The sequence below is a fragment of the Xenopus tropicalis genome, chromosome 8 (genome assembly GCF_000004195.4).
Source record: "Xenopus tropicalis strain Nigerian chromosome 8, UCB_Xtro_10.0, whole genome shotgun sequence".
Lineage (NCBI taxonomy): Eukaryota > Metazoa > Chordata > Amphibia > Anura > Pipidae > Xenopus > Xenopus tropicalis.
Genome location: NC_030684.2, coordinates 142,914,047 through 142,935,867, shown reverse-complemented (window position 1 = coordinate 142,935,867; position 21,821 = coordinate 142,914,047). Strand labels below are relative to the sequence as shown.

The window sequence follows — 21,821 nt, the reverse complement described above, 5'->3', positions numbered from 1 at the left end:
GATTCCTGTAAGAGGGAAAGAGCCTCCTCTTTTCTTAAAGGAAGTAAACGCCTTACATGGGTTTTATTCCTGGTTTGTACAATTAGCAGAGCAGCAGTTGAGAATACTGGCCTTTCCCTGGGCTGCTGGGGATTCTGGAATTAGTTTCAGCAAGCTGTAATATTATGCGGGGTGGGCCGTTGTCCCCCCCTTGTGGCGCATTTGTTGCCCAAGAGAACAAAGAACATCTTTAAAACATTAGTCTCTCAGATCCCATAAAACTGTCGGCTCGGCCCCGGGGCTCCGTCACTCTTGACACATACAACTTTCCACCTCCTTTTTTTCATTTATTTCATTTAAATTCTTTTTTTTGACCCCAACCGCGTGAGTCACGGGAGGGCGGGGACAAATGTGACGTTTATTGCCAGTGCACTGTCTCTCTATAGACCCCCCCCCCCCCTCCCCATTATACAATAGAACACCTTATTCTAATATTTCCCTATGCAAAGACGGTACCCGCCACAGGGCGGGCTTGGGGCCCTTGGCTGCAGCTGCGTTGTAATGATTGACACTCGCCCTCAGCTTTCCCCCAGTAAAAGCTGCCCCTATGTGCAACAGCCCCGCCTGGTGGCCACTCCACTGCCACGGGGGCCAGGTAATAGGAGAAAAAAAGGCCCCCCCCACATACTATAGCAATAAAGGGTTCAACTGAAGCCCCAGCCTAACGAGAGACCCCCAGAATCCTAAGGGCCACACTGCACCTCTCATTTCCTGCCCCCCCATCCCGCCCATCCCTATATACCCCTCTCTGCCCCCCATTCCCTGCCCTCCCTAATACCCTCTCTGCCCCCCATTCCCTGCCCCATCCCTATATATCCTCTCTGCCCCCCATTCCCGCCCTCCCTATATATCCCTCTCTGCCCCCATTCCCGCCTGTCCCTATATACCCCTCTCTGCCCCCCATCCCTCCCGTCCCATATAACCCCTCTCGCCCCCCATTTCCCTGCCCCATCCCTATTAACCGCCTCTCTGCCCCCCATTCCCTGCAGTCCCTATATACCCCTCTCTGCCCCCCATTCCCTGCCCGTCTCTATATACCCCTCTCTGCCCCCATTCCCTGCCCGTCCCTATATACCCTCTCTGCCCCCCATTCCCTGCCCGTCCCTATATATCCCTCTCTGCCCCCATTCCCTGCCCGTCCTATATATCCTCTCTGCCCCCCATTCCCTGCCTGTCCCTATATATCCCTCTCTGCCCCCATTCCCTGCCCGTCCCTATATATCCCTCTCTGCCCCCCATTCCTGCCCGTCCTATATACCCCTCTCTGCCCCCCATTCCCGTGCCCGTCTATATATCCCTCTCTGCCCCCATTCCCTGCCCGTCCCTATTATCCCTCTCTGCCCCCATTCCCTGCCCGTCCTATATACCCTCTCTGCCCCCCATTCCCTGCCCGTCCCTATATACCCCTCTCTGCCCCCCACTTCCCTGCCCGTCCCTATATACCCTCTCTCCCCCCATTCCCTGCCCGTCCCTATATATCCCTCTCTGCCCCCCATTCCCTGCCCGTCCCTAATACTACCCTCTCTGCCCCCATTCCCTGCCCGTCCCTATATACCCTCTCTGCCCCCCCATTCCCTGCCCGTCCCTATATATCCCTCTCTGCCCCCCATTCCCTGCCCGTCCCTATATATCTCTCTGCCCCCCATTCCCTGCCCGTCCCTATATACCCCTCTCGCCCCCATTCCCTGCCCGTCCTATATACCTCTCTGCCCCATTCCCTGCCGTCCTATATATCCCTCTCTGCCCCCCATTCCCTGCCCGTCCCTATATACCCCTCTCTGCCCCCATTCCTGCCCGTCCCTATATACCCCTCTGCCCCCCATTCCCTGCCCGTCCCTATATATCCCTCTCTGCCCCCCGTCCCTATATACCCCTATGGTATCCCCGGTTACGCTCCCCGGGGGCAATACACAGGGCAGGTATCTGACCCCATCCTGTTCCCGGCGCCCAGGCTTCCTTCCCGCTGGCAGCGCCAAGTGAGTCACATTCCTGCCTGGGCTCTAGGGAAGCCAATACTGGGCAGGGCCAGAAGGGTTAAATACTTTAAAGGGGAGGTTCACCTATACGCTAACTTTTACTATGTTATACAATAGCTAATTCTAAACAACCTTTCAATTGGTCACTGACCCCGGCAGCTCTGTGAGGCTACAATTCTATTGTTATTGGTACTTTTTATTACTTACCTTTCTATTCAGCCCCTCCCCTATTCATATTCCAGCCTCTCATTCAAACTAAAGCCTGGTTGCTAGGATAATTTGGACCTTGGCAACCAGGTAGCTGCTGAAATACCAAACTGGAAAGCTGCTTTATAAAAAAGCTAAATAATTAAAAAACCACAAATAATAAAAAATAAAGACCAATTGCAAATTGTCTCAGAATAGCCCTCTCTAAGGTTGGGGCTTATTGCCCAGGAGCAGGGGCATAGTTGGAGGGGCAATAGCTGCTCCCATAGAAGTGACTTAAGAATAAGTTGATCATTTTGAGCTTCATGAAATACAGAGCAGCACCGACCTCCCTTAATAGCGGCACCACTTACTGACTTATTCCCTTATCAGCCAAACCATGTGTGTGTGGTTAGTCTCCCCCCGGGGCCGCAGGAACTGCCCCACCGGCTCCCGATAACAACCCCAACTTGGGCTCCATGTTCTTACAAATTACCAATGAGAGCAGAGCAGGCAGTAACCCTTCCAACACTTTCCCCTGTCTCTGTCCCTATATATTAGGTACCTACCTAGTGCTACCAACCCCTATTTCTGTAGGGAAATGAGAGCAGGGCAGGCAGTAACCCTTCCAACACTTTCCCCTGTCTCTGCCCCTATATATATTAGTACCTACTAGTGCTACCAACCCCTATTTCTGTAGGAAATGAGAGCAGGCAGGCAGTAACCCTTCCCAACACTTTCCCCTGTCTCTGCCCCTATATATAGTACCTACCTAGTGCTACCAACCCCTATTTCTGTAGGGAAATGAGAGCAGGGCAGGCAGTAACCCTCCAAACACTTTCCCCTGTCTCTCTCGCCTATATATTAGGTACCTGCTTTAACCTCCTCCTTGGAGCAATTCCCTGGCACATTAGTGGGAACAGGCTGATAATGCTCATTCCTGCAGGCAGGGGGCAGCATTGCCTCCGCAGGAGCCGATCCAGCAGGATATTTGGAAACTTGGATATTTGCCCGGAAGCACATTACTGACTCTATAAATACCCCGGACCCCTCCCTACCCGCCCCCCCCCCTTTATTGTACATCCGTTTGCCCAAAGGAAAGATGAAACAATCCGCCTGTTAAAGTGACACATTAACCTGTTCCAGGGAACAGCAGCTGTGGATACTGGGAAGGGCCAACCAGCCGAGGAAGCCGCCATAGCAGCTTTTCAATTGGTCCCAACCCTGCAAACAGGATTCTCACCATTGGATCCTATTGGATTAGGTTGGCCCCCGGCCCTGCAGAGCTGAGGGAGGGACCATCATTTACAGAACTCCCCTGTTCCCGGACTACAGTTCCCAGCATGCTTTTAGGCTAGGAATAGAATAACCAGTCTGACTCTAGACAAGTCTTCTAATGTGCCCTGGGGGTTAACCTGCACCCCTGCCAACCGCCGGGCACTGTCCCTCTGGTATGGCCTATTGTACTGCTAATAATACTAATATATAATATATAATACTCCTCTTACCCGGGGCCGACAGTCCTGTAGTTCCAGGGATATTTAATAACAACAAGTAACATTCACTCCCAATTCCCTCCTCCTGATCCCTTCATTCTCTGCTATGAGTGTCTGGAAGAGTTGCTTAGTTGTCTCTATCTTGCCCTACTGTCTCCATCTTGTCCTACTGTCTCCATCTTGTCCTACTGTCTCCATCTTGTCCTACTGTCTCCATCTTGCCCTACTGTCTCCATCTTGTCCTACTGTCTCCATCTTGCCCTACTGTCTCCATCTTGTCCTACTGTCTCCATCTTGCCCTACTGTCCCCATCTTGCCCTACTGACCCCATCTTGCCCTACTGTCTCCATCTTGTCCTACTGTCTCAATCTTGCCCTACTGTCCCCATCTTGCCCTACTGTCTCCCTCTTGTCCTACTGTCTCCATCTTGCCCTACTGTCTCCATCTTGTCCTACTGTCTCCATCTTGCCCTACTGTCTCCATCTTGTCCTACTGTCTCCTCTTGTCCTACTGTCTCCATCTTGCCCTACTGTCTCCATCTTGCCCTACTGTCTCCATCTTGCCCTACTGTCTCCATCTTGCCCTACTGTCCCCATCTTGCCCTACTGTCCCCATCTTGCCCTACTGTCCCATCTTGCCCTACTGTCCCCATCTTGCCCTACTGTCTCCCACATCTTGCCCTACTGACCCCATCTTGCCCTACTGTCCCCATCTTGCCCTACTGTCCCCCATCTTGCCCTACTGTCTCCATCTTGCCCTACTGTCTCCATCTTGCCCTACTGTCCCCATCTTGCCCTACTGTCCCCATCTTGCCCTACTGTCCCCATCTTTGTCTGTCCCATCTTGTCCTACTGTCTCCATCTTGCCCTACTGTACTGTCCCCATCTTGTCCTACTGTCTCCATCTTGCCCTACTGTCTCCATCTTGCCCTACTGTCCCCATCTTGTCCTACTGTCTCCATCTTGCCCTACTGTCTCCATCTTGCCATACTGTCCCCCATCTTGTCCTACTGTCTCCATCTTGCCCTACTGTCCCCATCTTGCCCTGCTGTCCCCATCTTGTCCTACTGTCCATCTTGCCCTACTGTCCCCATCTTGTCCTGCTGTCTCCATCTTGCCCTGCTGTCACCATCTTGCCCTGCTGTCTCCATCTTGCCCTACTGTCTCCATCTTGCCCTACTGTCTCCATCTTGCCCTACTGTCTCCATCTTGCCCTACTGTCTCCATCTTGCCCTACTGTCTCCATCTTGCCCTACTGTCTCCATCTTGCCCTACTGTCTCCATCTTGCCCTACTGTCTCCATCTTGCCCTACTGTCTCCATCTTGCCCTACTGTCTCCATCTTGCCCTACTGTCTAGTTCTTGCCCTACTGTCTCCATCTTGTCCTACTGTCTCCATCTTGCCCTACTGTCTCCATCTTGCCCTACTGTCTCCATCTTGCCCTACTGTCTCCATCTTGCCCTACTGTCTCCATCTTGCCCTGCTGTCTCCATCTTACCCTACTGTCCCCATCTTGCCCTACTGTCTCCATCTTGCCCTACTGTCTCCATCTTGCCCTACTGTCTCCATCTTGCCCTACTGTCTCCATCTTGCCCTACTGTCTCCATCTTGCCCTACTGTCTCCATCTTGTCCTACTGTCTCCATCTTGCCCTACTGTCTCCATCTTGTCCTACTGTCTCCATCCTGCCCTAGAGAGGGGGCGCTGCTGTAGTGAGATGAAGCTTTAGAGACAATTAATAAGGGAAAGGCTAAAGGAAGTTCCGGGGGGGGGGGGGAGAGAGGACGGTGCAGGAGCTGAAGTTGCCCCAGTACATGCCCCTGTGCCATTTAATCCCGTGTTTAGGTTTAAATACAATTATAAAAGAAAACGATATAATTACAGACTCCTGCTGAGCGGCTCCTAATCCTCTCATTGTGCCGGCGCGGGGAGAGAGCAGTTATCTGGCCCCCGGCCAATCAGAAGGCACGGGGCCTATGAGAGTCAGGTTATTATGGGCTATGCATGGAGAGAGGAGCTGGATATGGGCCAACGTGAGGGAGCAGAGCAGTTATTTCTACATATTGGCTACAAGGTTTCATTTATCTCCTCTTTATTGAGTTTGTACTCCCTCACCGGCTCCCCTGCCCCCCCCCCCCCCCCCTCTGCCCCAACCGGAATTGTAACCGTGCAATTATTTATAGGGAAGCGGCCACGCCCCACATGGCACGCCTGGGCTTCCCACAACACTCTGAGCATCCTGCTGTGATGTATATACACCTTGTCTACACCTGCCTTACTATCTCAATCTGGTCCTACTATTGTCATGTAGTCCTACTGTACCCACCTTGTCCTACTGTACCCACCTTGTCCTGCTGTACCCACCTTGTCCTGCTGTACCCACCTTGTCCTGCTGTACCCACCTTGTCCTGCTGTACCCACCTTGTCCTACTGTACCCACCTTGTCCTACTACCTCCATCAGGTCCTATTGCCTCCACCTAGTTCTTCTACTGTTCTCTAGCCCTGCTGTTTCCTGCTCCTCTTCTTCTCCACCAAGTCCTACTATTGTCATCTAGTTCTGTTGTCTCTGCCCAGCTTTTATATTGATATTGAGCTGCTGTTTCCACTTTGTCCTCTTATTGTGATGTAGTCCTGTGTCTCCACATTTTCCTACTGTTGTCATCTACACCTGCTATTTCCACCTTATTTTCATCTAGTTTACCATGTCCTACTACCCCACTTTGTCCTCTTCCCTCTACCTAGTCCTAGTATTGTCATCTAGTCCTGTTCTCTACACCATGTCCTACTATTGTCATCTAGTCATGTTGTCTCCACCTTGTCCTACTGTCTCCACCTACTGTCTCCACCTAGTCCTTATACTGTTATTGTCCTACTGTCTCCACATAGTCCTTATATTCTTATTGTCCTACTGTCTCCACCTAGTCCTTATACTGTTATTGTCCTACTGTCTCCACCTAGTCCTTATATTCTTATTGTCCTACTGTCTCCACCTAGTCCTTATACTGTTATTGCCCTACTGTCTCCACCTAGTCCTTATACTGTTATTGTCCTACTGCCTCCACCTAGTCCTTATATTGTTATTGTCCTACTGTCTCCACCTAGTCCTTATATTGCTATTGCCGTAGTGCCTCCACCTAGTCCTTGTATTCTTATTGTCCTACTGTCTCCACCTAGTCCTTATATTTTTATTGTCCTACTGTCTCCACCTAGTCCTTATATTGTTATTGCCCTACTGCCTCCACCTAGTCCTTATATTCTTATTGTCCTACTGTCTCCACCTAGTCCTTATACTGTTATTGTCCTACTGTCTCCACCTATTCCTTATATTCTTATTGTCCTTCTGTCTCCACCTAGTCCTTATACTGTTATTGTCCTACTGTCTCCACCTAGTCCTTATACTGTTATTGTCCTACTGTCTCCACCTTGTCCTACAGTCTCCACCTAGTCCTTATATTCTTATTGTCCTACTGTCTCCACCTAGTCCTTATACTGTTATTGTCCTACTGTCTCCACCTGTCCTTATATTCTTATTGCCCTACTGTCTCCACCTAGTCCTCATACTGTTATTGTTCTACTGTCTCCACCTGTCCTTATATTCTTATTGCCCTACTGTCTCCACCTAGTCCTCATACTGTTATTGTTCTACTGTCTCCACCTAGTCCTTATACTGTTATTGCCCTACTGTCTCCACCTAGTCCTTATACTGTTATTGCCCTACTGTCTCCACCTAGTCCTTATATTGCTATTGCCCTACTGTCTCCACCTAGTCCTTATATTGCTATTGTCCTACAGTCTCCACCTAGTCCTCATATTGTTACTGTCCTACTGTCTCCACCTAGTCCTTATATTGCTATTGTCCTACTGTCTCCACCTAGTCCTATATGTTATTGTCTACCCTCTCACTGTCTTATATTGCTATTGTTTCCCCTACCCTCGTCTCACCTAGTCCTTATATTGCTATTGCCCTACTGTCTCCACCTAGTCCTTATATTGCTATTGCCCTACTGTCTCCACCTAGTCCTTATATTGTTATTGTCCTACTGTCTCCACCTAGTCCTTATATTGTTATTGTCCTACTGTCTCCCCTACCCCTAGTCCTTATATTGTTATTGTCTCTGTTCCCTAGTCCTTATATTGCTATTGCCTACTGTCTCCACCTAGTCCTTATATTGTTATTGTCTTACTGTCTCCACCTAGTCCTTATATTGTTATTGTCCTACTGTCTCCACCTAGTCCTTATATTGCTATTGCCCTACTGTCTCCACCTAGTCCTTATATTGCTATTGCCCTACTGTCTCCACCTAGTCCTTATATTGTTATTGTCCTACTGTCTCCACCTAGTCCTTATATTGCTATTGTCCTACTGTCTCCACCTAGTCCTTATACTGTTATTGTCCTACTGTCTCCACCTAGTCCTTATACTGTTATTGTCCTACTGTCTCCACCTTGTCCTACAGTCTCCACCTAGTCCTTATATTCTTATTGTCCTACTGTCTCCACCTAGTCCTTATACTGTTATTGCCCTACTGTCTCCACCTAGTCCTCATATTCTTATTGTCCTACTGTCTCCACCTGTCCTTATATTCTTATTGCCCTACTGTCTCCACCTAGTCCTCATGCTGTTATTGTTCTACTGTCTCCACCTAGTCCTTATACTGTTATTGCCCTACTGTCTCCACCTAGTCCTTATACTGTTATTGCCCTACTGTCTCCACCTAGTCCTTATATTGCTATTGTCCTACTGTCTCCACCTAGTCCTTATATTGCTATTGTCCTACTGTCTCCACCTAGTCCTTATATTGTTATTGTCCTACTGTCTCCACCTAGTCCTTATATTGCTATTGTCCTACTGTCTCCACCTAGTCCTTATATTGTTATTGTCCTACTGTCTCCACCTAGTCCTTATATTGCTATTGCCCTACTGTCTCCACCTAGTCCTTATATTGTTATTGTCCTACTGTCTCCACCTAGTCCTTATATTGTTATTGTCCTACTGTCTCCACCTAGTCCTTATATTGTTATTGTCCTACTGTCTCCACCTAGTCCTTATATTGTTATTGCCCTACTGTCTCCACCTAGTCCTTATATTCTTATTGTCCTACTGTCTCCACCTAGTCCTTATATTCTTATTGTCCTACTGTCTCCACCTAGTCCTTATATTCTTATTGTCCTACTGTCTCCACCTAGTCCTCATATTGTTATTGTCCTACTGTCTCCACCTAGTCCTTATATTGTTATTGTCCTACTGTCTCCACCTAGTCCTTATATTCTTATTGTCCTACTGTCTCCACCTAGTCCTTATATTCTTATTGTCCTACTGTCTCCACCTAGTCCTCATATTGTTATTGCCCTACTGTCTCCACCTAGTCCTTATACTGTTATTGTTCTACTGTCTCCACCTAGTCCTTATACTGTTATTGTCCTACTGTCTCCACCTAGTCCTTATATTGCTATTGCCCTACTGTCTCCACCTAGTCCTTATATTGCTATTGCCCTACTGTCTCCACCTAGACCTTATACTGTTATTGAGCCCTGCTGTTTCCACTTAGTTCTATTATTATCATCTAGTCCTGTCTCCACCTTGTCCTACAATTCTCATCTACTTTTGCTGTCTCCACCTTACCCTACTGTTCCCACCTTGCCTACTACCCCAACCTTGCCCAAAAGTCTCCACCTAGTTGTATTACTGTCACCTAGTCCTATGTCTCCATCTGTCCTACTTTTATCACCCAGTCCTACTGCCTCCAACTTGCCCTTCTGTCTCCACCTTCACTGTGAATGAATTGCCCAGGGCAGTTAAGCCTACTTGAGCACCAGTTAGGACAGCTGAATGCAGACCAATAGAAAGCCCTTTATGGGTCCCTCTGACACAATAGAAATAGGACAATAACCAACAGCTGAAAGTTGCACAGTGAGTAAGTCTCCGGCTCCGCCAAGCAGCTGGGACTCTATAAACAAAATGACTGTTGTATGTTACTCTCCTATGGGCCCAGCCGGCTCCTCACCACATGCCCAGCTGTCTCAGCGACAAAATGGGGACTTGTTGCTGCACTTCCATTTCCAGCCTGAGCTGGACACACTGGGTTTAGAAATATCTTCACTTGTGTTGCAGGAATTTATCTCTTCCACTCACTGACCTACAGCAGGAAAAGCACAATAAATAATAAAAATCCAACCAAAAATCACTTTCACTTTGTGAGACCTTGAGAACAGAATCCCCGGTAGGGTGTGGGTGGTCAAAAAGGTGGTCAAAAATGGACAATTCCAGCCTTGACGATGGAAATTCAGAACAAACTTGCTGAATACAAGGTACCTAGTAACCTAAATCCACCCCCTCAACAGATAATTCTGTGGGTCTTTCTATCCTCCAGGAACGTTAGGCCGTAGTCTGAACAAGCAAATGGAGAACCCACTAGAGAGGTGGAGAACGTTTTAGGGTCCCTCTGTACCCCCTCAAACCCTTGGGACTATGATCTGTTTCCTGCATCCAACGGTCCCTTCTATAGACTCATTGGGCTTGGTCCCAGGTTTCATTACCTAGAACCCACCAGTCATGTCTGTCTCCATGTTTGAAGGCCACGTTCTTACCATGTTTCATGTTTCTCCAATCTAGGAACGCCAAGAAGGAGAGCGATCTGCTGACGGCGCAGGCGCGGCTGAAGGATTTGGAGGCCCTGCTGAACTCTAAAGATGCCGCCCTCACCACGGCGCTGGGAGAGAAGAGGAATCTGGAGAACGAGATCAGGGAACTTAAGGCTCACATTGCAAAGGTGAGAAGAAACAGGGAGGGGGGAACCCTTTGGGAAGAAATGTTTTACTTTATGGCCTTTATTTGCCCCATGACCCAAGCCATCCCTGATCCTACTTCCTACGACCTGCAGGGCTTGATAGGAGTTGTAGTTCTACCTCTCCAACTGGAGGTCCAAGGTTGGGTAAGGGTTCAGCTGTTGGCCAGCTTTAATCATGGTCAAGTTTTTGGCCATTTTTTATTACTCACAGCCAAGGGGTTAATCTGTTCCTCCTTGGATGACAATATCTGGCACCGGTCCAAACAAGCTCGGGGAGTTCTCCGCGGCGAATTTATTGCTCGTCAGACAGGAGCTCGTCTGGGCCGGTAGCACAAGCTGTGTCATGTTTGGCTTCCTACACGTTCCATCTGTGTTTAGTGTGGGGGGAGTGGGCTGCAGGGGGAGTATTAGGCACATCTAAATGGCCACCCATCTGCCGTCCAATTGTGCCACTTACTGCTCCAAAGGGGCCAATTAAGAAATTAGAGGAACCGCAGTGTAAAAGGCCAGTCCTAGTCGAGGGTTTGCAGGAATTTCGACAAAACGTGTCCTTGTTTGTGCATGGTTTCTAATTAGGAAGTAATTGGGGGGGGGGGGATGCATTTGTGGTTAGTGGCACCATTGGTTGCCCTTGGATGGGCAACTGTATGATGCACCTAGGTGACCCTGAAATCAAAAGTCTGGGAGGGTCTAAGTCTGGAAGGGTCTAAGTTGTGTCAGTTGTTGAGGAGGCCAACCACGAACCCAGCTCAGTGCCGAGACCTAGTGGCTCAAAAAGACTGGGAGGGTCCAAGTCTGGAAGGGTCTAAGTTGTGTCAAATGTTGAGGAGGCCAACCACGAACCCAGCTCAGTGCCAAGACCTAGTGGTTCAAAAAGGCTGGAAGGGTCTAAGTCTGGAAGGGTCTAAGTTGTGTCAAAAGTTGAGGAGGCCAACCACGAACCCAGCTCAGTGCCGAGACCTAGTGGCTCAAAAAGGCTGCGAGGGTCCAAGTCTGGAAGGGTCTAAGTTGTGTCAAATGTTGAGGAGGCCAACCACAAACCCAGCTCAGTGCCAAGACCTAGTGGTTCAAAAAGGCTGGAAGGGTCTAAGTTGTGTCAAATGTTGAGGAGGCCAACCACGAACCCTGCTCAGTGCCGAGATCTAGTGGCTCAAAAAGACTGGGAGGGTCTAACTCTGGAAGGGTTTAAGTTGTGTCAAATGTTGAGGAGGCCAACCATGAACCCAGCTCAGTGCAGAGACCTAGTGGCTCAAAAAGACTGGGAGGGTCTAAGTTATGTCAAATGTTGTGGAGGCCAACCACGAACCCAGATCAGTGCCAAGACCTAGTGGCTCAAAAAGGCTCGGAGGGTCTAAGTCTCGAAGGGTCTAAGTTGTGTCAAATGTTCAGGAGGCCAACCACTTACCCAGCTCAGTGCCGAGACCTAGTGGCTCAAAAAGGCTCGGAGGGTCTAAGTCTGGAAGGGTCTAAGTTGTGTCAAATGTTGAGGAGGCCAACCACGAACCCAGCTCAGTGCCGAGACCTAGTGGCTCAAAAAGACTGGGAGGGTCATGGTTGGTTTAAGACAGAGTTAAAGCCAAAACAACAGACTGAGGGACTGCTGAACTTCTGGCCCATAGCCCACCTAGTCTAGGTTCAACTGACTGCTGAGACCTTGAGGGAGCCACCTTTGAGTCCAAGTGACGTTGGTTGATTCATGACTGAGTTCAAGCCGTATAACTGACTGTTGAGGGTGCCAGTTTTGAGCCCCAGAGGTTGAACTCACTCCTGAGACCTACTGGTTTAAAAGGCCAAAACTGTGCGGGACTGAGGTCCAACTCAGCACCAAGGCCAAGATGTGACCCAAGTGCATCACAAAACCCAGATTTGGTCTTCAAACTGGTCTCCCCAAGAATGGTCTCAAACACTAAAGAGACGTTATCACAATGTCCGAGCGTCCTCCATGGTGAACACAATTCCTTATGTTTGCGTAATAGGAGGGGCCTTATATTTATTAAATAGATGTTGGTTAAGATGGTGGGAAAAGGGACTAGTTAGTGGGTCTCACAAGCTGAACTTTCCGACTCTTTCTCCCCCCGCAGTTGGAGGCCAGCCTCGCCGACACAAAGAAACAACTGCAGGACGAGATGCTCCGCCGCGTGGATACCGAGAACCGCAACCAGACGCTGAAGGAGGAGCTTGAGTTCCAGAAGAACATTTCTAACGAGGTCTGTTTACTTATCTCTACTTTATGAACCTGGCCAAAGTCCCCAGTAACCACCATGCAGATTAGAGGCTGGATACAAGGCCCCCAGGGATCACCATGCAGATTAGAGGCTGGATACAAGGCCCCCAGCAATCACCATGCAGATTAGAGGCTGGATACAAGGCCCCCAGCACTCACCATGCAGATTAGAGGCTGGATACAAGGCCCCCAGCACTCGCCATGCAGATTAGAGGCTGGATACAGTGACCCCAGCAATCACCATGCAGATTAGAGGCTGAATACAAGGCCCCCAGGGATCACCGTGCAGATTAGAGGCTGGATACAAGGCCCCCAGGGATCACCATGCAGATTAGAGGCTAGATACAGTGACCCCAGCAATCACCATGCAGATTAGAGGCTGGATACAAGGCCCCCAGGGATCACCATGCAGATTAGAGGCTGGATACAGTGACCCCAGCAATCACCATGCAGATTAGAGGCTGGATACAAGGCCCCCAGGGATCACCATGCAGATTAGAGGCTAGATACAGTGACCCCAGCAATCACCATGCAGATTAGAGGCTGGATACAAGGCCCCCAGGGATCACCGTGCAGATTAGAGTCTGGATACAAGGCCCCCAGGGATCACCGTGCAGATTAGAGGCTGGATACAAGGCCCCCAGCAATCACCATGCAGATTAGAGGCTGGATACAGTGACCCCAGCAATCACCATGCAGATTAGAGGCTGGATACAAGGCCCCCAGGGATCACCATGCAGATTAGAGGCTGGATACTGTGACCCCAGCAATCACCATGCAGATTAGAGGCTAGATTTTTGTCTTTGTACCCAATAGCGTGATGCTAAAAACCATTCCCATTTGTTATTATTATTATTAGCCATAACCCATATTTATGTACAATGCCCTATTAATTATCTGCCATTTTGTGGTTGAACCTTTGCGCAATCGGTGCCCGCGCCGCCCTGAATTCCCGCCCCCCCCCCCCTCTTCCTATTTGTGGTTGGGAGCAGCAGTCGGGCCTTTCAAGCCGCCGGCGGTGCAACCGGTACCGACACGTGACTGCCGCCTCCGATAATCACTTAGGAACAATTAACGCTTATTCCCAAGCCCCAAAATCCAAACACAGGGGGGGGGGGCCGGGAGGAATCTGTTGGATCAGAACCCGTCCATCTTGTCTTGCAGGAGATGCGCGAGACCAAGCGCCGCCACGAGACCCGGATGGTGGAGATGGACAACGGGCGGCAGAGGGAGTTTGAGTCCAAACTGGCAGACGCCCTGCAGGATCTCCGTGCCCAACACGAGGGGCAGGTCGGCCTCTACAAGGAAGAGCTGGAGAAGACCTACAATGCCAAGGTGAGGCTGAGCGCCATTTAGTAGATTAGGCCCGTAGCCATGGATAGAACTGACCAAATGCCGCCCCCCCCCCAGCTGGAGAATGCCAAGCAGTCGGCCGAGAGGAACAGCAGCCTGGTGGGAGAAGCCCAGGAGGAGATTCAGCAGAGCCGGATCCGCATCGACAGTCTCTCTGCCCAGCTCAGCCAACTGCAGAAACAGGTACGGCTCCCCCCACCCCCCGTCAGGGGTGCCCATACACTGGCAGATAAGATGGCAAATCGGTCTGAAGGACCCAAAATCTGCCTGAGTATGGGCACCTTTATATATACACTTGGAGCTGCCATGTCGATTCCTGAATAAAGAAACAGCGCCACCTAGTGTGCACCAATTGCCCTGCTCTGTTACTATCTATGGGAATTGGGGGACAGGGGGTGACCTGTTGGTTTTTTTTTTGCTGCCCCCCAGCTGGCGGCTAAAGAGGCCAAACTACGGGATCTGGAGGATGCTTACGCCCGCGAACGGGACTCCAACCGGCGCCTCATGTCGGACAAGGACCGGGAGATGGCGGAGATGCGGGCCCGTATGCAGCAGCAGCTGGACGAGTACCAGGAACTGCTGGACATCAAACTGGCGCTGGACATGGAGATCCATGCCTACCGCAAACTACTGGAGGGAGAGGAGGAGAGGTGGGCGGGGCTTGCTAGTAGGCGGGGCATAAGGCCCATAGGCTAGATTTTACCCTTTCAGTGCCAAATTAAACCGCTTTAGATGGGACTTTATTAACTTTCAGATTTACCGTACTGTGTCTTACTTGCCCTTGAAAGTTGACTTGTTCAGGCAAATAAATGGAGTGAGTTCCCCCTGCTGGGTGGAACTGGTATTGCAGCAGGGGAATTTTCACTACCTGGTTACTTTATGGCATTAGTGGGTGTGTGGGGGGGTCCAGATACTTGTAACCCCCACTCTAATCTTGACTGTAGTGCCCCTCCCAATGCCAAACCATCTCCAAACATGTACCCTATATACCCCTCCCCTTTCCAAAAGCCTCAGGGGTAGAGTTGCCATCTTTTTCGTGGCCCCTGATGACATGGAGGTAGGGGGGTGGGACTTAAAAATGGGAAGGGGTGGGACCTAAAAATGGGAGGGGGTGGGGCTGTGACACTAAGGAAGGGGGGTAGAGGAAAACCGGGGGGAGTTGCAGGGTGGAAGAAGTAATGGGTGGGATGGAGGTGGAGAGGGGGCAGAATTGGGGTGGGTCAGAGGCAGAACATCAGGGGTTAAATATTTACTGGCAAGTCCATCATATATGTCCTGGCCCTGGCTAGTATTTACAGGGGTACAATAGCCCCAGCCTTCATTCATTCTCTACCAGGGGCCAAAACCTTTGGGGGGGCCCATTGAGCCCAGTGTTTCATTATGTCAGTAGAGTAGTACTGAGTATCTCTCTGCCCCCCCCCCCAGGCTGCGTCTCTCCCCCAGTCCTACCACTCAGAAGAGGTCGGCAAGGACCGTCGCCTCCCACTCTGGGACCCACATCTCCTCCTCTGCCTCCAAGAGGCGGCGCCTAGAGGCCGGGGAGTCGGGGAGCACCAGTTACACCCAACACGCCCGCACCACCGGGAAGGTCTCCGTGGAAGAGGTGGATCCGGAGGGGAAATACGTGCGGCTGCGGAACAAGAGTAACGAGGTAGGTGCCTATATGTGCTATACACGCGGGTGGGAGCTGCCATGTTGCTTAGTAGCATGAGGGGGTGTGGCTAATTCTCATCCAGTGAATGCTCCTGATACAATATATTAACAATTTGTGCTTCATGTGCCCCTTATTGTATTACAGGACCAATCGCTGGGGAACTGGCAGATCAAGCGCCAGATAGGGGAGGAGACCCCCATTGTGTACAGGTTCCCCCCCAGACTTACACTAAAGGCCGGACAAACGGTGACGGTGAGTGGCAGGGTCGGGGGTGAGGTGAAATGAAATATACTGTACTTCCTGCTCCTGGGCTGCTCTCTTTCCCATGGTCAGACAGGAACCTCCCCCTGGGTAAGTGAATCCAATCTCCCCCCAGTACTGCCCAGGTACAGAGCTCTGATTCTCTGTACTTCCTGCTCCTGGGCTGCTCTCTTTCCCATGGTCAGACAGGAACCTCCCCCTGGGTAAGTGAATCCAATCCCCCCCCAGTACTTACCCAGGTACAGAGCTCTGATTCTCTGTACTTCTTGCTCCTGGGCTGCTCTCTTTCCTATGGCCATTTGCTTGAAGGAATAATCAGTGCAGGTACTGTCGGACAGGGGCAGATATAAATGGAAACATTATATATATTTATACTCATTATGGTGTTACTGGTCCTATAAATATGAATGTGGGGCAACTGGGCACTGTAATTACCCTGTAAGCTTTAATCTTACTGAACCTGATCCATAAAGATGGGCCCCTGTACTGGGGGGGGGGGGGGGTCAGTCTGTATCAGGAGGAAACTGGGTCGGTTCTGTAATTATCCCCCTCCCTCCCAATAGCCAGAAGCTCCGCACTGTGTTCTGTTCCTTATAAATAAATAATCAGGGAGCCCCGAGCTGCTCCTTATGGTCTGTCTGCCTTATGTGGTACTAGAGCGCCCTCTGCTGGGAGACAGATGCATTCATTTCCTTACACAGGGAACTCTGAGTATCACTCATGTATTATAAGGGATAATGTACCCCCTACTGTAAATGATAAGGATATTAGCAGTCACTGAGGGGTTCTGTGCCCCCCATATAAAGGCACAAGGCTGCAGGCTGAGTTATACAGGGAACTCTGAGTATCACTCATGTATTATAAGGGATAATGTACCCCCTACTGTAAATGATAAGGATATTAGCAGTCACTGAGGGGTTCTGTGCCCCCCATATAAAGGCACAAGGCTGCAGGCTGAGTTATACAGGGAACTCTGAGTATCACTCATGTATTATAAGGGATAATGTACCCCCTACTGTAAATGATAAGGATATTAGCAGTCACTGAGGGGTTCTGTGCCCCCCATATAAAGGCACAAGGCTGCAGGCTGAGTTATACAGGGAACTCTGAGTATCACTCATGTATTATAAGGGATAATGTACCCCCTACTGTAAATGATAAGGATATTAGCAGTCACTGAGGGGTTCTGTGCCCCCCATATAAAGGCACAAGGCTGCAGGCTGAGTTATACAGGGAACTCTGAGTATCACTCATGTATTATAAGGGATAATGTACCCCCTACTGTAAATGATAAGGATATTAGCAGTCACTGAGGGGTTCTGTGCCCCCCATATAAAGGCACAAGGCTGCAGGCTGAGTTATACAGGGAACTCTGAGTATCACTCATGTATTATAAGGGATAATGTACCCCCTACTGTAAATGATAAGGATATTAGCAGTCACTGAGGGGTTCTGTGCCCCCATATAAAGGCACAAGGCTGCAGGCTGAGTTATACAGGGAACTCTGAGTATCACTCATGTATTATAAGGGATAATGTACCCCCTACTGTAAATGATAAGGATATTAGCAGTCACTGAGGGGTTCTGTGCCCCCCATATAAAGGCACAAGGCTGCAGGCTGAGTTATACAGGGAACTCTGAGTATCACTCATGTATTATAAGGGATAATGTACCCCCTACTGTAAATGATAAGGATATTAGCAGTCACTGAGGGGTTCTGTGCCCCCCATATAAAGGCAAAGGGCTGCAGGCTGAGTTATACAGGGAACTCTGAGTATCACTCATGTATTATAAGGGATAATGTACCCCCTACTGTAAATGATAAGGATATTAGCAGTCACTGAGGGGTTCTGTGCCCCCCATATAAAGGCAAAGGGCTGCAGGCTGAGTTATACAGGGAACTCTGAGTATCACTCATGTATTATAAGGGATAATGTACCCCCTACTGTAAATGATAAGGATATTAGCAGTCACTGAGGGGTTCTGTGCCCATATAAAGGCACAAGGCTGCAGGCTGAGTTATACAGGGAACTCTGAGTATCACTCATGTATTATAAGGGATAATGTACCCCCTACTGTAAATGATAAGGATATTAGCAGTCACTGAGGGGTTCTGTGCCCATATAAAGGCACAAGACTGACAGTAAGGAGATAACAAGTTACATTTCTCTTTCAGATCTGGGCATCAGGCGCCGGAGCCACAAATAACCCCCCCACTGATTTAGTATGGAAGGCCCAGAGCTCCTGGGGAACAGGCGACAGTATTCGCACCGCGCTGCTCACGTCTAACAATGAGGTGGGTGTCAAACTCCCAAACTGGCTCCGCCCACTGGAGAAGTCGGGGGGGGGTTCAGTTGCACATCAGTCACATACGGAAGGATTTGCCCAGAACCAAAACTGACTCTGTGTCTCTATAGGAGGTCGCTATGAGGAAACTGGTGCGCACTGTCGTCATCAATGATGAAGATGGAGATGATGAAGATGATGACGATGTGGGACATCACCACCACCACCATCATCATCATCATCATGTAAGTACTGAGCCTCTGGGAAGGGACTGGGCTGTGGGATAGCAGGTATAGTAGGGAGAGATGGTGCCTATAGTAGCAGTGGGGGGATAATAGCCTCTGGGAAGGGACTGGGGCTGTGGGATAGCAGGTATAGTAGGGAGAGATGGTGCCTATAGTAGCAGTGGGGGGATAATAGCCTCTGGGAAGGGACTGGGGCTGTGGGATAGCAGGTATAGTAGGGAGAGATGGTGCCTATAGTAGCAGTGGGATAATAGCCTCTGGGAAGGGACTGGGGCTGTGGGATAGCAGGTATAGTAGGGAGAGATGGTGCCTATAGTAACAGTGGGATAATAGCCTCTGGGAAGGGACTGGGGCTGTGGGATAGCAGGTATAGTAGGGAGAGATGGTGCCTATAGTAGCAGTGGGGGGATAATAGCCTCTGGGAAGGGACTGGGGCTGTGGGATAGCAGGTATAGTAGGGAGAGATGGTGCCTATAGTAGCAGTGGGATAATAGCCTCTGGGAAGGGACTGGGGCTGTGGGATAGCAGGTATAGTAGGGAGAGATGGTGCCTATAGTAGCAGTGGGGGGATAATAGCCTCTGGGAAGGGACTGGGGCTGAGGGATAGCAGGTATAGTAGGGAGAGATGGTGCCTATAGTAGCAGTGGGGGGATAATAGCCTCTGGGAAGGGACTGGGGCTGTGGGATAGCAGGTATAGTAGGGAGAGATGGTGCCTATAGTAGCAGTGGGGGATAATAGCCTCGGGGAAGGGACTGGGGCTGTGGGATAGCAGGTATAGTAGGGAGAGATGGTGCCTATAGTAGCAGTGGGGGGGTAATAGCCTCTGGGAAGGGATTGGGGCTGTGGGATAGCAGGTATAGTAGGGAGAGATGGTGCCTATAGTAGCAGTGGGGGATAATAGCCTCTGGGAAGGGACTGGGGCTGTGGGATAGCAGGTATAGTAGGGAGAGATGGTGCCTATAGTAGCAGTGGGGGGATAATAGCCTCTGGGAAGGGACTGGGGCTGTGGGATAGCAGGTATAGTAGGGAGAGATGGTGCCTATAGTAGCAGTGGGGGGATAATAGCCTATGGGAAGGGACTGGGGCTGTGGGATAGCAGGTATAGTAGGGAGAGATGGTGCCTATAGTAGCAGTGGGATAATAGCCTCTGGAAGGGACTGGGGCTGTGGGATAGCAGGTATAGTAGGGAGAGATGGTGCCTATAGTAACAGTGGGGGGATAATAGCCTATGGGAAGGGACTGGGGCTGTGGGATAGCAGGTATAGTAGGGAGAGATGGTGCCTATAGTAGCAGTGGGGGGATAATAGCCTCTGGGAAGGGACTGGGGCTGTGGGATAGCAGGTATAGTAGGGAGAGATGGTGCCTATAGTAGCAGTGGGATAATAGCCTATGGGAAGGGACTGGGGCTGTGGGATAGCAGGTATAGTAGGGAGAGATGGTGCCTATAGTAGCAGTGGGATAATAGCCTCTGGGAAGGGACTGGGGCTGTGGGATAGCAGGTATAGTAGGGAGAGATGGTGCCTATAGTAGCAGTGGGGGGGATAATAGCCTCTGGGAAGGGACTGGGGCTGTGGGATAGCAGGTATAGTAGGGAGAGATGGTGCCTATAGTAGCAGTGGGGGGTATAATAGCCTCTGGGAAGGGACTGGGCTGTGGGATAGCAGGTATAGTAGGGAGAGATGGTGCCTATAGTAGCAGTGGGGGGATAATAGCCTCTGGGAAGGGACTGGGGCTGTGGGATAGCAGGTATAGTAGGGAGAGATGGTGCCTATAGTAGCAGTGGGATAATAGCCCTCTGGGAAGGGACTGGGGCTGTGGGATAGCAGGTATAGTAGGGAGAGATGGTGCCTATAGTAGCAGTGGGATAATAGCCTCTGGGAAGGGACTGGGGCTGTGGGATAGCAGGTATAGTAGGGAGAGATGGTGCCTATAGTAGCAGTGGGATAATAGCCTCTGGGAAGGGACTGGGGCTGTGGGATAGCAGGTATAGTAGGGAGAGATGGTGCCTATAGTAGCAGTGGGGGGATAATAGCCTCTGGGAAGGGACTGGGGCTGTGGGATAGCAGGTATAGTAGGGAGAGATGGTGCCTATAGTAGCAGTGGGGGATAATAGCCTCTGGGAAGGGACTGGGGCTGTGGGATAGCAGGTATAGTAGGGAGAGATGGTGCCTATAGTAGCAGTGGGGGGGATAATAGCCTCTGGGAAGGGACTGGGGCTGTGGGATAGCAGGTATAGTAGGGAGAGATGGTGTCTATAGTAGCAGTGGGGGGATAATAGCCTCTGGGAAGGGACTGGGGCTGTGGGATAGCAGGTATAGTAGGGAGAGATGGTGCCTATAGTAGCAGTGGGATAATAGCCTCTGGGAAGGGACTGGGGCTGTGGGATAGCAGGTATAGTAGGGAGAGATGGTGCCTATAGTAGCAGTGGGGGGATAATAGCCTCTGGGAAGGGACTGGGGCTGTGGGATAGCAGGTCTAGTAGGGAGAGATGGTGCCTATAGTAGCAGTGGGAATAGTAGACCAGTAGGAAACTTTGCTCCATGTATTATGACCCCCTGTAACTCCCCCCTGTACCCCCATAGGATGGGCAGAATAGTGGGGACCCCGGGGAGTACAACCTGCGCTCTCGCACCATCGTTTGCACCAGCTGTGGGCGCCCGGCTGAGAAGGGGGTTCTAGGCTCCCAGGGTTCTGGTTTGGCCACGGCCTCGACCGGTTCCTCATCCTCCAGCGTCACCCTGACCCGGACCTACCGCAGCACCGGGGGAACCAGCGGGGGCAGTGCCCTCGGGGAGAGTCTGGTCACCAGGACCTACATTGTCGGGAACGACAGCCAGCGTGCCCAGGTGGGTAACAGTCGGGGGTATCTGGAACAGAACCTGCAGAACCTCCAGAACTCTGGTGTAAAGGCCAATTAATAATAATAATAATAATAAGGCTGCACGTCTCCATTTGCCCACTAGGTGGCAGTAGCTGCATACACTAAATCCCTGTGATTGTATTCACCTAATGCAATGCTGTCTCTCTGTCGCCACCTACAGGTCACCCCGCAGAGCTGCAGCATAATGTAATCCGCTGCCCGACGCCGCCGTCACCAAGTGCCCAAGTGCCCGAGCGAAACAGAGAGATTTTGGTTTTTTTATGAAAATTTTGTTTTTATTTTATACTGCGAGAATTTTATAAAGAAAAAAAAAATGCACATTTTTTTAAAGGCAACATTTACCTGTATCTGCAGAAACCAAAGTTAATTCTGATCTGCCCCCCCCCCCACATATAATGGATGGTTCTGGGGTGCAGAGGGACTGGGGCATTA

The 21,821-nt window shown here is 50.4% G+C and overlaps 1 protein-coding gene across 2 annotated transcripts in view; it reads left to right on the top strand.

Annotated features, from left to right (window-relative positions):
- lmna (lamin A/C) overlaps window positions 1-21,821 on the top strand; it is a 95,241-nt gene extending 73,420 nt beyond the window's left edge. The window contains exons 4-14 of one of the 2 annotated variants that reach the window (XM_031890515.1): window positions 10,310-10,466; window positions 12,566-12,691; window positions 13,873-14,043; window positions 14,119-14,244; window positions 14,491-14,711; window positions 15,487-15,712; window positions 15,860-15,967; window positions 18,153-18,272; window positions 18,394-18,507; window positions 21,091-21,354; window positions 21,550-21,821. In XM_031890515.1, the coding sequence (XP_031746375.1) occupies window positions 10,310-10,466; window positions 12,566-12,691; window positions 13,873-14,043; window positions 14,119-14,244; window positions 14,491-14,711; window positions 15,487-15,712; window positions 15,860-15,967; window positions 18,153-18,272; window positions 18,394-18,507; window positions 21,091-21,354; window positions 21,550-21,579 (1,663 nt within the window). In that variant the 3' untranslated portion in view covers window positions 21,580-21,821. 2 annotated transcript variants of the gene reach the window in all.